General features: G+C 40.4%; 1 protein-coding gene across 1 annotated transcript; it reads left to right on the top strand.

Moving 5' to 3' along the window:
* Window positions 1-9,628: 9,628 nt before the first annotated feature.
* Window positions 9,629-12,124, top strand: LOC106367517. The gene is made up of 13 exons (XM_013807305.3): window positions 9,629-9,786; window positions 9,861-9,922; window positions 9,986-10,051; window positions 10,126-10,201; window positions 10,300-10,370; window positions 10,460-10,561; window positions 10,640-10,729; window positions 10,855-10,929; window positions 11,086-11,118; window positions 11,240-11,311; window positions 11,421-11,483; window positions 11,599-11,720; window positions 11,823-12,124. Exons 1-13 carry the CDS (start codon window positions 9,732-9,734, stop codon window positions 11,842-11,844), a joined length of 909 nt encoding a protein of 302 aa, XP_013662759.1. The 5' UTR covers window positions 9,629-9,731; the 3' UTR covers window positions 11,845-12,124.
* The last annotated feature ends 3,043 nt before the right edge of the window (window positions 12,125-15,167 follow it).

Raw genomic sequence — 15,167 nt, 5'->3', positions numbered from 1 at the left:
TTGAGAAGGACACCACCTTCTGCTTCTTGCTCTTCCATGTGACCAGGTTTCCTCCAATGAAGGTGCAGTAGCCTGTAGTTGATCTCCTATCAACTCTGTCTCCAGCCAAATCAGCATCAGAATATCCAACAACTTCAGTACTCTTGTTACATGCCATCCATACTCCTTGGCCAGACGCCTCTCTTAGGTACCTTAAGATCCTCTCCACCATATTCCAATGATGCACCTTAGGATCTCTCATGTGTTGACTCACTTGATTCACAGCAAAGCACACATCTGGTCTGGTGATGGTTAGATAGATGAGCTTGCCCACCATTCTTCTATACTTCTTGATATCTCCAAATGGTGTAGACTCATACTCCCCCTCTCTCAGCACCTTGTATCCTTCTTCTAATGGAGTCTTTGCCTTTTTACTCCCAAGGTTTCCTGCCTCATTTAATATATCAAGTGTGTACTTCCTTTGAGATAAGAATAACCCCTCTTTAGAGCGGCATATCTCAATCCCAAGGAAGTACTTCAACTCTCCCAAATCTTTGATATCAAAGGCATTTTTAAGAAATATTTTAGTTGAGAGAATACCTTCCTTGTTGCTACCAGTGATGATAATGTCATCCACATAGACTAAGATGACCACAATACCTTGCTTACTAGTTAATGTGAAGAGGGTGTGATCAGCTTCTGACTTTACAAAGCCTCTTCCATTGAGGGTGGTGCTCAACTTATGGTACCAAGCTCTTGGAGATTGCTTCAAGCCATAAATTGCCTTCTTTAATCTGAGAACATTTCCTGGCTTCACCATGTTCTCAAGACCATGAGGTGGTCTCATGTAGACTTCATCCTCTAATTCTCCTTGAAGAAAAGCATTCTTCACATCCATCTGCCATAAATCCCACTCAAGGTTGACAGCAAAAGACAAGAGAATCCTTATAGTGTGAAGCTTGGCCACTGGTGCAAAAGTGTCTAGATAATCTTCACCATATACTTGAGTATATCCCCTTGCAACCATTCTTGTTTTCTTTCTTTCTGGTTTTCCATTGGCTCCATACTTGATAGTGTAGAGAAGTCGGCTTGTCACTGCCTTCTTTCCTTTTGGAAGTTCAGTCTCAAACCATGTATCATTCTTGATCATGGCTCCCATTTCATCTCCAACAGATTCTCTCCATTCCTTGTGTTGCATAGCTTCTTCATATGTTCTTGGAATGTATTCCTGATCCAATTCACTGATGAAGACTTGATGCTCTTCTGGATATTGAGCAAGGGAGCATACTGCACTTATTGGGTGAGCTACAGCTTCAGCATTGAAGTAAACTCTTGTGTTGATCCAGTGTGAAGGTTTCCTGATCCTTGTACTCCTTCTCAAAGGTTGTAACTGCTCAGGTTCTGCTTCATTTCCTTCACTTGGCGCCTCTACTTGAGTCTCAGCATCTGATTCTGATGGCATCTCATCTTGATCATGAGCTACTGAGTTCTCTTCAGGTTGAGCTTGTGTAGACTGCTCAACATTTCTATTGTCTCCCTCATGATCAGGATGAGATACTCCAACATCTTGCACTTGTTCTTCAACAGCTGGAGTAGAAGTTTATCTGCCTTTGTCTGGTTCTCTGTCTAAACTGATCCCAAGTTTCTTCATTATAACTCTCAAGTTGTTAGCTCTGTCTGAGGTAGATTGAGATAGATCTTTGAGGTCTCCCCAACTCTTCTCATCATAGTAACCTGTGGATTCCATGAACTTAACATCTCTAGATACTAGCACTCTCCTTGTGTCTGGCACATAGCACTTATACCCTTTCTGATGTGTAGAATAGCCAATAAACATTGCTTTTGTGCTTCTAGCTTCTAGCTTGTTTCTTAGCTCTCCTGGAATCAAAATAAAACATACACACCCAAACACGCGCAAGTGATCTATAGATGGTTTAGTTTTGTTTAGTACCTCATAAGGAGTGGCATCAAGAAGGACTCTGGTGGGCGTGCGGTTGATAAGGTAGGTGGCAGTAACTACAGCATCTCCCCAAAACCTTTTAGGTACATTAGCATGGAACATCATGCTTCTGGCCACTTCCATCAAGTGTCTATTCTTTCTCTCAGCTACACCATTCTGTTGGGGTGTGTAAGGGCAACTTGTTTGTTGAATGATCCCATGTGAGGCTAGATGTTGTTTGAAGGCTGTGCTAGTGTATTCACCACCATTATCTGATCTAAGAATTTTAATTTTCATATTGAAATGGTTAGTGATATAATTTTGAAAGTTTTTAAAAGCTTCTAGCACCCTATCTTTAGATTGTAGCAATGTAATCCATGTATATTTAGATTTTTCATCTATAAATGTCACAAAGTACTTATGCTGTTCTCTAGATGCACATGGAGCAGTCCACACATCAGAATGGATTAAATCAAAGCAATGATCATAGATGGTCTTTGATTTAGGAAACACACTTCTACAATGTTTTCCTAAGATACAAGCCTCACAGTCACTTTTAAAAGAAATACTAGGCAACAGGATGTTCAAAGCATGAGGATGGGGATGTCCTAATCTAGCATGTCATATTACATCTTTAGGGAATTCAGAAACAGAATGAAAAGCATGGGATAAATCAGTCGCTGGTCTTGTGTCCTCAAGCAAGTACAAGTCTCCCTTGGTAACACCTTTGCCAAGCAACTTACTAGATTCAATATCCTGAAAGTATACACTGTTAGGTCTGAATGTAACTTGACAATTGAGATCATTGGTAACTTTCTTAACAGATAACAAATTTGAAGCAAAGGTGGGCATATAAAAAGCTTTAGATTCTCTATCAAATAATCTAAGATCACCTATGCCTTTTATTGGAATTTTATCTCCATTTGCTATCATCACATTTCCTAATGCTGGTTCTATGTTTTTAATCAATTTTAAATCACTTATCATGTGATGTGAAGCACCAGAGTCTATAACTAAAGGCTTAGCTGATTTAAAACTACTTATAGAACTATCATCAGTGTGAGAAGCATTGAGAGAGATACCAATAGTTTTAGATATACCAGATTCTTTTAAGGCTTTGATGAGAGCATTCAAGTCAGACTTCTTGATAGTCTCATCCAGATTGGCCCTTGGTGTAGCATATCCTGAAGTAGAGGCCATAGTACTTCCCACGCCAAGGTTGCTTGTTCCCAAAGTTGTTGGTTCTGTCCTTTCAGCCAAGAAGTTGGCTCTTGCATCTTGGTACTGAGGACGAGGCTCTCTAAACTTGTTTGGCTTTAGATGCGGATGAAGTATCCAGCACTTGTCTTTCATGTGGCCCTTCTTCTTGCAATGATCACAGGTTAATGCTTTCCTCTCATCCTGCTTGTAAGATGCCTTGTTTGCCACTGCTTCTTCAGCTTGATGCGCCATACTTAGGTCCCCTTTGTTTCCAAACAAGCTCACGGATCCCTCTTCCTTCTGGATTTGTGCACATACTTCATCCAGATCAGGTAGCTTATCAGCCCTTAGAATATGCTTAATCAAGCTCCCATAAGATGAGTTGAGAGTGAGCAGCAACCCAAACACTTTGTCCTCTTCACGCCTGGTTAACAGGGTAGCAGGATCAGTTGTGTGAGGCCTTAGTAGCTCCAGCTCTGTCCAAAGGGACCTGAATTTGCCAAAGTGAGGTTGAAACTCCCCATCTCCTTGGTTGAGAGCATTGATGGCTCTTTTCACTTCAAAAACTCTAGTAAGGTTGGAGACATTTCCATACACTTTGTAGAGTGTATCCCACAGCTGCTTGGTAGTCTCACAGTATGAATAGGACTCCATAATAGCTGGTTCAAGAGAGCTAAGGAGCGCTGTAAGCACAAGGAGATCTTCCTGTCCCCACTTGTCTTCATCAGCTACCACCATCTCCTTTCCATCTTCTCCTTGAGTAGTTAGTTTTGGAGCTGTCTCTGTTGATACATGACTCCATAAACTCTTTCCTCCAAGGGCAATCTTCACCATCCTGGCCCATAGGAGATAGTTAATTCCTTTTAGGGTAACAGGTATGCTGAGGCGCTGGTTGTTGTTGTTGTTGTTGTTCTCCATCTTTCAGAATGTAACAAGAACAAGGTTAAGAACAGGGTAAGGAGATGAAGAACACAAGAACAGGAACAGAGTATTTGATTTTGCGGAAGTAAGAAAGGTTTCAAGAGCTTTGTTGCTCTGATACCATGTTGAAATGAATGGATTATGAGAATGGTTTGTATGATTTATCAAGAACAAAGAGAATGTATTGCTAGGGTTTTCTAAGAATCTGAGAGAGAGTAATGAGGATGTATTGATTGATTTAGTGTCTACTATAGTTACATAAATAGATCTAGCAAAGGAGAATAAGACAATGAGAATGAATAAACAAATGGAGATGAATAAACTAATGGAGACCATATTTGGGGAAGTCACTTTCGGATAGTGACAACTCTCTTCTCTCTTCTTTCCTTAGCATATCATGTGACTTTGGCTCGTTTCCACACTCCAACAGCTCTATCCAGTTGCTTCCACTTGTTTAAATTCGTCCAAGACTTCAGGCAAGATATTTAAATCAGTCTCAAACATTTCCTTGCTTCAGTTTTCCTGTCCATAATTTTCTGTCCATGATCTCCTGTCCATGATTTTCTGTCTATGATCTCCTGTCCATAATCTCCTGTCCATGATTAATCATGTTTTTCATGTCTTTATTCTTGCTCTTTATTCTCTTCATGTCAACACATTCAAGACATCACATCGTTGCTTGGGGGTGATAGTACTAACAAAATTATAGATAGTCTCTCCTCTGCTTGTTGACGCTGAACCTGATGTCCGATTATGCATTTGTAACCTTCTTGAGTCTCTTGCGAAAATCGACTTTTCTCTATATCGAGTGGTAAGCGCCTGCCATCTTCCTTTTTTTTTTATCTTTTGCGTTTGAGATTGTAACAAACTATTGGTTTGTCTGTCTTACAGGCCAAATGCGTAAGCGATATGAATGCAACCTCACCCATGGAAGTTGATGACCTTGACTATGAAACGATAATGGATGCTTATGCCAACATTGATGTGGATTTCTTTAATGAATCCTCGGAGCAGCACATGATGATCATTCTCTCACAGAGTCTATACAACATGACATCAAAAGAAGTTATGCTAAAGGATTGTGCATGTAACCTCTTGTGCACTTTTATTGAATTTTCAGCCTCTTTACTTTGCCAAGAGGCCTCAGCACATTCCGACAGTGGCAAAGAGGTTTCAAAATCCGTTGCAAGATGGACAGGCGATCGCGTGTTGTGGATTATGAATAAGTTTATTTTGAAACACATTGGCGATGCAGTAAACAACGGAATCTCAAGTGGAAAGGTACAAAGACCCTTTCTAAGTCTGTCATGAGTGAATTTCTATGGCCATGCTGGTACTCATGGTTTTAGATATTTTTTTTAATAAGCAAATTATTTTGCTGCAGGGGGAGATTCTTTTGATACGCAAAATGGTGATGAGCCTTCCAGATTCCGGGAATCTTGCTGCCTTCAGACCTTTGTGTTCTGAGAACGATGACCTTGATTTCTTTAAAAACGTCTTTAACATTCAGGTAAGTCATTTTATCAGAATGGATTCTTAACAGGTTGTATTTTGTGTTGTGGTGAGGATGAAGCAACTTATCGCTTATGAAAGATGATGGAAAACTTACAATGACTGTTCTTTTGAATGTCTTGTAGGCACACCGTAGAGCAAAGGCAATCAACAGTTTTGCCAAGGAGATCAAAGATAGCAGTCTGCCTGAGGTGATCTCTTAGATTCTTTGATCACTATTTTTGTAGTTTCAATGGACTTGTGACCAATTTCTGTTGGGGTTGCAGGGAGTTGTGAGAAAACTCTTGGTCTCAATCTTTTTCAACATGTTGCTTGATGGACAAGAAAGAAAAGGTCAAGATAGTAAAGGTCGAGTTAAAAAGGGTCAAAATAGTAAAGATGAAAATGTCCGTGATGCATGCGAAGAAGCCCTTGCATCCCTGTCTGCTCATATGAGTTGGAACTTGTACTACGCTCTATTGAATCGGTGTTTCCAAGAGATGAAGCGTCTGTTGAATCTCGTCTGCTTGATTTTGGACAAGTTTCATTTTGCAAAAGGTGGTGAGGCTCACGAGGAGATTAGGGGTTGCCTTGAGAAAACCTTGTACCCAAAGATAACAAAGCTGTTTGATTCTGAATCTGATGGCGTTAATTTCAACGCCTATGTAGCTGCTGTGAAGGTTCTGAAGCTACTTCCCAAAGAGATAATGGACTCAAACATAGATTCTTTAGTCAATAAACTTTCCAATTTTTTGAGGGACCCGATGGAGAGCACACGTGAGGGAGCCAGAAAAGCTCTGGCTGCTTGTTTGAAGGAGCTTGGCCTGGAGAATTACTTGCAACTTGTCCTTAAGAAGCTAGTTTCTCTATTAACAAAAGGATCTGAGGTGCATGTGCTGGGGTACACTGTCAATCACATCTTATCGAAGTGCCTGCCTAGTCCTACGGGGTGGAAGTTGGATCATTGTTTGGAAGATCTTCTTGATGTGGTGAAAGCAGATATCCTTGGAGATGTTGATGAACAGAAAGAGGATAAGAAAGATTCAATTAGGAGGAGGAAGAAGAAGAAAGAAACGATAAAACACAAGTCACTTGATTCTCTGAGATTGATTGCTGAAAATGTAACGTTCAGAAGCCATGCATTGACGCTACTTTCTCCGGTCACTAAACAGCTGCAAGGGCCTATGACTTCAAAGCTAAAATCAGCGCTTAAGGATATGTTAAAGCATATTGCAATTGGTCTTGAAGGCAACCCATCTGTTGATCAAGGAGATCTTTTCTGTTTTATATATCACCGTGTTGACGACAACAAGAGTGGTCTTAGAGGTCAAAAATCTTCTCAGCCATCCAAAAAGAAAAGGAAATCGAGGCGTATACAAGACACTTCTGGTGCCAAGTCATGTCCTTATCTCATCACGGTGTTTGCTTTGGACTTATTGCATAACAGACTGAACAGAATCCAACCCAACAATACTAACGAAGAGCTGGTGTCGAGCTGGATCCGTTTGTCAAACTACTTGTTGGTTGTTTGAGCTCTGTGTATGAAGAAGATGTTGTGTCTTCATCTACTAAATGTTTCACTGCATTGTTAAGGCTTCAACTGCCTTCCTTCAAGTCTGAAGCACGTGAAGTGAAAACCAAAGTGTTAGCCATTGCTCAGTCTGCTGTGAGTTCCAGTAGTACTCTAGTGCAGTCATGCCTTAAGCTGTTAACAGCTCTTGTCAGCAATGATAACTTCAAGTTATCATCTGAGGAGTTGAAAATGTTGATTCAGTTCCGTATGTTTTCTGATCTGGAATCGGATTCCTCTGTTGCTTCTCTTTCACTTCTCAAGGCCATTGTGAGAAAGAAGCTCAAAGTTTCGAAGATATATGATGTTGTCGACCAGGTTTCAAGGTTGATGATAACACATCAGGATAAATCAATCCGCAACAAATGTGGAGATATACTAGTAGAGTTTTTGGTCAATTATGCATCTTCCGAGAAACGCCTAGAAGGACATTTTAACTTTCTGCAGAAAAACCTGAGGTGCAATAAAGCTTTGTGAAATTTGGCCCTTTATTTCTTCTTTTCAAATAGTAAATGAGTTTATCTTCTTCCAGCTGTGAACATTCAACTGGAAGAGAAGCAGTTCTTGACGTTCTTCAAAAGCTTATCCATAAATTCCCAGATCCTAATCCTGGCAAGCAGTCGAAACCTTCTCTAGGCCACCAGTCAGTTGTTGGCCACCAGTCTCAAAACTTGTTTATTGAGCTTGCTCTTCATTTGGAAAGAGAGAATGATCAAAAGTTGCTGGCCAAGATTTGTGATGTGATGAAGCTTCTCATAGGCTGCATGACTAATTATAAGTCCAGTCTTAAGCTCTCTCTGGGTTGGTATAAGCAGGAGAACTCACGGGTTAGAGGAGCAAAGGTACATAATGCTTCATATTAAGTATTTATTGCTTGTAACATTGTCACAAAACTTGGCTGTTTTTGGAGTATGAGCGTACCTTCTTGCGGCAGTTGATAACTCTCATTCATTTGTTTGGATGCATGAGCAGGTATTGGGGTTATTCATTGAAGCCGAGAAAAAGTTTCCAGAGAAAAAAATGCAGTATACTGTTGAAAGAGGCTAAAACGATTTTGGAGTCAGCTCTAAAATTGCAAAACACTGTTGAGGAAGGCAGTATTCCCTTATGGAAGGAAGCATACTACTCTCTGGTTATGATAGAAAAGATGCTCAAGCAGTTTCCTCATTTATGTTTTCACGAAGATTCTCAAGAAGATTTTAAGGTAATGTTACAAGTTTTTGTCTCGTTGGTCATTTGATATAAATAATTTTTCTTCTTCTACGATTTGATGTTTGATCTAATTTTTCTTCTTATTTTTGTAGGATGTTTGGACAATGGTGTTTTAAGTTGTTGTTGCACCGACATGAGTGGTTGCAAACTACAACATGCCGGCTCCTGAACTATTATTTCAAGAAACTAGCCAAGTCTACGGAAGTCTTGGTAGCCTTTTCATGGTAGCTGCTTCTCTTTGCTTCCAGTTAAAGCTAAAGGTGGACCGCAACAGAGTCGTCAACAAAAACAATGATACCACTGAAGAAGATTATCTCAGGGAGAATATTGTTTTTGCTGTCACTGGACTTCATTCAATGATCGGACAAACAGATGATGAGTACTGGTCAAGTCTCGACAGTGATGTGCAAGGGAAGTTCATGGAAGCCTTTCTAGTATTTGATTCAGGGAAAGTAAGGTCTACTTTTCTGTGCTCTTACTACTACTTCAGGCGACCTGAAAGGCCTAGATGATGTAAGAAGTGTATTGGTCGGAAGCTTGCGTTTGATGTGGACTCTCATCAGATGAGAATAGTGTTCAACGTCTATAAAGAGTGTGCCTCAAACTTGAATCAGGAAGAGTGTCGCCTATACGCCTTCAGGATTCTGCTTCCTTTATACAAAGTTTGCCAAGGGTTTACAGGGAAAGCCATCACAGACGAGTTGGAACAGCTAGCTGAAGAGGTGAGAGACAGTATAAGAGACAGGAGCTGAGGCGTTCAGATGCTTGTGAAAGTTTACAGCGAAATCAAAAAGAGTTTGGAAGTGAAAAGGCAGAAGAGGAGGCGAGAAGAGAAGGAAATGGCGGTGGTGAACCCTGAGAGAAACGCAAAGAGGAAACTGAAGGTAGCTTCGAAGAACAAGGCTAACAAGAAGAGGAGGATTATGAGGAGTAAAATGGATAGATGGTCACGTTCTTGAGCTCCCATAACCATATTTAAGCCATCGTTACTTTAATTATTTAATAAGCTTATCATCAAAGATCATTAGACTATATATATGTAGTATTTTCTCAACCATTTTTGATTCTTTTTTCAGTTTTATCAGATAGATTTTCAACTTAATATTTTTTATTTATTTTGGTTTGTAATTTTATTTAAAATGTTAACTCAAAATTCAAATAAATAACAATGTAATTAATATCTACTATAATTTCAAGATCTATAAATGATAGAATTACGTTGTTAATATATTAGCATTTTGAAAGCTGGACCGACCGGTTGAACCATTCTTCCGTCTTATTTCAAATTGACCTAGAGACGACGACGTTTTCACAAGTAAACTCGAAAAGGAATATCTTAATAGTACTGTAATACCTACATATATTTATTCGAGATCAGACGGAAAGCTGCGGCGGCGTCGGAGTAAAACAGTCGGAGCAATGGCGATGCAAGCCGGAGTTGGCTTATCGAGGATCATAATCTTAGCCGGAGCAGGTATTTTCACTCGCTTTTCTCTCTTCAATGTTACCTTCCTCACTACCACTAAATGTGTGATTCGGAATAACAAGGCTATACTGGTACGATCATGATGAAGAACGGCAAATTATCGGATATATTGGGTGAACTGCAGGTACTCTGAGCTTATTTCCTTTTACTCTCCTTGGAAAAATTTGACTTATTGTTGTTTCGATAGTCTCTGGTGAAAGGTATGGAGAGATCCGAGGGAGATTATGATGATTCCGACGCCGTAGCTTCCCAGGTACTTTGCTAGCTCCTGTTTTTGATTTAGGCTTATTGGTGAGAGGAATCTTGTTGATTGGTGATGATTTGAAGGTTCGTAGATTGGCCATGGAGGTTAGGCAGTTAGCTTCAGCGCGGCAGATAACGGTCATGGATGGAGTTTCTGGTGGTATTGTATTTGTTCCGAAGTATTTGTATCAGGAAAGCTTTTAGTGTTTCTTGCTCATCACGTTTGTTTCTCCTTTGTGTGTGTGTTTGTGTGAGCAGCAAACTTACAAGCTCTTGTTGTTCCTGCTGCGGTATTGGGAGTCTTAGGATATGGTTACATGTGGTGGAAGGTGAGATGAATCATGTTAGGTTTCATTCTTGTAAGCAATTTTTTTAAAAGGGGGAAGTAGAAAATGTCTTTGTTTTGTTCATTGGTTAGGGACTCTCGTTTACTGACCTTATGTACGTGACTAAAGCCAACATGGCTACTGCCGTGGCTAACTTGACCAAGAATCTGGAGCAAGTTTCCGTGACCCTCGCGGTTAGTTTTTTTTTTACTTACTGGTGATTCATGAAGCTGTAGACATAAAGTGGGATCCATGATCGTTTGGTTTTTCAGGCTGCTAAAAGGCATTTAACGCAAAAGATTCAGAGTATGGATGATAAGGTAGAAAAGCAGATTGATCTCTCCAAGGGAGTCAAGAAAGAGGTGTGGATTACGATTGTAGTTCCTAAGACTAGAGTGATTAACTTTCGTTGTTATGTATCTGTACAGTGTTGAACAGTCTTTGACCAATGAACTGTGTTTTTTTTTTTTTGGTTAATGCTGAACAGGTCGCCTTGGCTCGTGAGGATATCAACTCACTTGAGATTGATTTGGCGTCATTGAATAATTTGATTAGTGGACTGGTGAGTTTTTTAAATTTCATTATGTTTGAAGGCATATATATATGAGCAAGGCTGAAGATCATTCATTTAGTCTCTGAGATCAGATCAGCAATCAAAATTCTCCTTTCAAGCATTTCTTTCCTTTCAGTATCTCCCCTAATTATTACTTTTTCGCAGGATGGGAAGTTGGACACACTGGAATACAAGCAGGTACATATATCTTTTGTGTTCCACCCTCTTTCAGCTGTGACCCACCACATGAAGTCTAATTAGCAGCATCATTTACCTGAAAATCAAATAATCATGGTTTCTGTTTGTTTTCTGGTGGCAGGATGTTACAAATGTGTGCATGCTACACTTGTATAACTATTTTGGAGGCAAGAGCACAAAACTGCCTGACATGGTACACGCTTCTCTTAAATCGAATTATACCTCTCTTATTTTGGGTTATTAAAATATTCCTGATATCTTCTTTTGTATTTAACTTTCACATGCAAAATTTAATCTTACAGGAGCAGCTTCAACTTCCTGTGAACCAGAAAGCTCGTAATATGCTGGCAGATGTTGAAACCAAGGTGGTCTTTTCTTATTTGTAAAAGTCACATCAGCTTGAAACCACTTAAAACTAAACGAGTTAAAAGGGAAACTTCTTCTTTGCTGATTGACTATATTTCGTTTAATCGTTTTCAGGGGCTGAAAAACTTTGCTGAAGAACTGCTTGAAAGCAATGGCACAGAGGAGGGAGGAGTAACCACGGTGAAGATTATTGGTATAACTAAGTCCAGTGACAAGTCGAGGCCATTGTTATCAAGGTTTGATGAACTTACAAAGCAATCTTGTTATGTATCTCTCTTGTGAGCTTTGATATATATATATATATATATAGAAGCGTGACAAGGGAAATGTGAATGCAGGGTTGGTTCAGCTAGGTATTGATGTGGAAGTTTCCTGATGGCGTTGGCTTGCGGGATGTATATAATAACAAACTCTAACTTATACAAAATGGTCTCGTGAGCCGTAGAAAGAAGCTCTCTTTTAATTTATTCGTAGGCTTGGTTTGTTTCCCCTCTCGCCACACTTGGGTCTTAATGATATTCTAGTTTCTACTTTGGAGGTGTTTCCTTGAACTTAGCGAGTTTGTTTATTGGCATCATGGTGGCATGTGCCGCGTCCGTTTTGGGACTTTGAATCAATTAAAATAAAGTTGATGTAGGAATTGTGTTATAGACATGTGGAGCGGCTAAGATGAAATATGGTTTCAGACACTAAATGAGAGTGTACTGTAACTGGACAGTGAAAAGGAAGATGTGGACCTGAAATAATTTTAGAGTTATTAACACGATAGATGTGTCCCATCAATAATAAGAACAGGGCGAAGACGACGGAAACCGTGAATTGAAGCACCAAAAACAGGAAGGCGAAGAGGAAGCGGGTATGACCTTCAATATCAAGCTCAGTTTCTATAGCAGTTACAGTTTCGGGATTGGTAGTTTTCAACGGCTCAAAGTAGGACTCCAGATTGACAAACGAATCCTCAGTGTTGCCAACAGTCTCATCTATAGTTTGCTCTTTTGCCCTGTGGCATTTCATATATGAAGCAGAGATGCGAAGATCTTCCAAAACAAGCTAAGCTGCATTGATTTAGGTCTATAGGTAAGTTCGCTGTAACGGGAACGGTAAACATGTGCAGTAAACATGTGCAATAATTTTGGATGTGGCATTTTTCTTATAAAGGTTGCGGGTATTGATAGTGAAGGAATGATGAAGTTGGGTTTTTTTGATAGTGTAGTAACCGCAATTTGTAAGCTTCTTTGCTAGGATGCGCCAATCGCAATGAGTATCATGACAACTCAAAACGAAAGAATGCATGGTGGTGCGGGATTGCCTGAAATGAAACTGATGCTTGATAGCGTAGATAGCTAGGCCAATTTGACAGTCATGCTGGGTTGCATAAAGTTTCCTAACAAATGTTTCCTCGTTAGTTTCATCGAGATTCAAGTCGGGTACGTCTTCAGCTTCATATGAAAGGTCATCGAAGAGTGGTGGTGTGTCAAATTCCTCATCAGCGATGTCTGAGAGTGACCTCGTCTCGCGTACTGGAGGAGTGAGGGGAGGGGGAGGTTGGGGAGAGTTGGTGGAAGCAAGGGGAGGTGTACGTCTGGACGAGGAATTTTGTTGTACATGTGGACCTCTCTGGTGGACGCCTTTTTTGGAGGCTGAACCCGGCGTACATCTGGATGAGGAGGGGTATTGTACATGTGGGCCTTTGTTATGATGTACGCCTGAGTCAGGTGCTGATCTCGGTGTACTCGTGCACATCGGATTGGGTTGTACATGTGGGAAACTGTGTACACCAGTATCTTTAGGTTCAGACTTCCACTGCGCGGACGGTTGTCCAAATACTAACACAGTGTGGTCAAATGCGTCACTGCTGGTGCAATGAATGATGTGTGGAGCAGTTTTTGGTACATGGATACCAGCCATCACTTCAGGTACATCAGAACCGCCAAGGTCTTTGTCAATCAAAGTGTCCCAAAAGTCATGGTCATACCCACGTGGTTGTACATCTTCAAAGCCAAGAGGCAGTTCGGTCTCTGAACCGTTTTCCTCTTCCTCCTCAGTCTTGCAACTGTCAGCAATGTTACCTGGGTCTTTTTTGAACATCTCCTCTAACATCTCGTCGGCACATGAAATCGTTTCATCGATAAGTGAGAAACAGTGAATATTTGATGGAGCGATTGTGTTGGAAGGTGGTATAGGGTTCTCTTCCAGGAAATCTTCGTCATCAAAAAGAGAAAAACCAGGAATTTTAAAGGCGAATGTAGATGGTTGGGAGGGACCAATGAAACGGTTGAAAAGGTTGTTGGTTTTTTGGATAGGTTGGTTAGGGGTTGTGAAGGGGAAAAGGTTCTCAGCTACTTGGCTCATATGATTTGGTTACGGGTGTATGTTGAGGATAACAAACAGATTCATTCCCTTGTGTGCTTCAAAATGACTGTAAAAAATACAAGACACACCCATCGTGCGTGAGCATGACAGGTGGTGTTGAGATTCCGGTGGCAAGTTCCTTAGTGTTAGGCGGCCGATAGCTCAGTGCAGCGGATGGGGGCGCTTCAGTGTTGGGATAAAACTCCTTCAACACATTGCTTTGCAGTTCAAGCAAGGTCATCATGGGAGAAAGGGGGACGATCTTGGACATATAATGTTTGTCGATAGCGAATGTCCAGCTGCCATTGTCGGAAGTTTTCCATTCACCGGCGATAACCATACACTAGTCCGCCATAGATAAACCTAAAAAGTGAAACATAGATGTTAAACAAAGAGACTTTCAGAAAATTGCAGTAAAAGAAGTCGTTAAACAAAGATTAGATAGCAAACCTCGGTTTAGATTCGATAATCAGAGTTGAATCTCGGGTTCCTGGATTTCGATGGATGATTAGCAAAGATTATCCTAACCTGATGAACATAACAGACAAGAATAAAACTCAAAAATGTGGGGGGGGGGGGGGGGGGGGGGGGGGGGGCGAAGAAAGTTTATCATTGAATTTAATCTGGACCGTCAAAAAAATGAGGAAGGGAGTTTAATCGGATGGTTGTGGTTAAATGGCAGTACATATCTTATCCAGATCTGAGATGTAAAATCTCAGCCGTTAGTGTTTTAATGGGATCACTACAAGAAAACATGGGGATTCTGATGGCCGAAATCGTCAGAAATTCGTCGGAATAGACCGATTCCGACGAATTTCTGACGAACTAATCCGTCGGTATCGTTTTGTCGGAAAAAAAAAATTCGTCGGAATTTCGTCATAACTTCCGACGAATTTCTGACGAATACCGAGAAACATAATTCTGACGAACTTCCGACGATATTACGATGCGGACACACGAGACCAGAGTTCATCGGAAAAACTATATACCGACGGAGAACGTTCCTCGGACAATTCCGACGGAGTGGATTCCTCGGTATATACCGACGAATTCTGGGTGTCAGAATATACCGACGGACATTGGTTCGTCAGTATTTTTCGAGGAATGCTCTCCGTCGGTATTGTCCGAGGAACCGTTGTCCGTTGGTATATTCCGACGCCCAGAATTCGTCGGAATATACAAATTTTAAAAACGAATTAATTTTGCATTTTTATATATTTTTTTATATTAAAAATTAATTAATAAATAAAAAAAAAATTGAAATTTAAAACTAATAATATTATAGAATTTAAATTCATACAAACCGAAATAGAAAAAAACATTCAGAAAGT

The sequence above is a fragment of the Brassica napus genome, chromosome C5, assembly GCF_020379485.1.
Source record: "Brassica napus cultivar Da-Ae chromosome C5, Da-Ae, whole genome shotgun sequence".
In the NCBI taxonomy this organism is placed as follows: domain Eukaryota; kingdom Viridiplantae; phylum Streptophyta; class Magnoliopsida; order Brassicales; family Brassicaceae; genus Brassica; species Brassica napus.
Note: the sequence above shows the minus strand (reverse complement) of the source record. Positions and strands in the feature narration are given on the sequence as shown.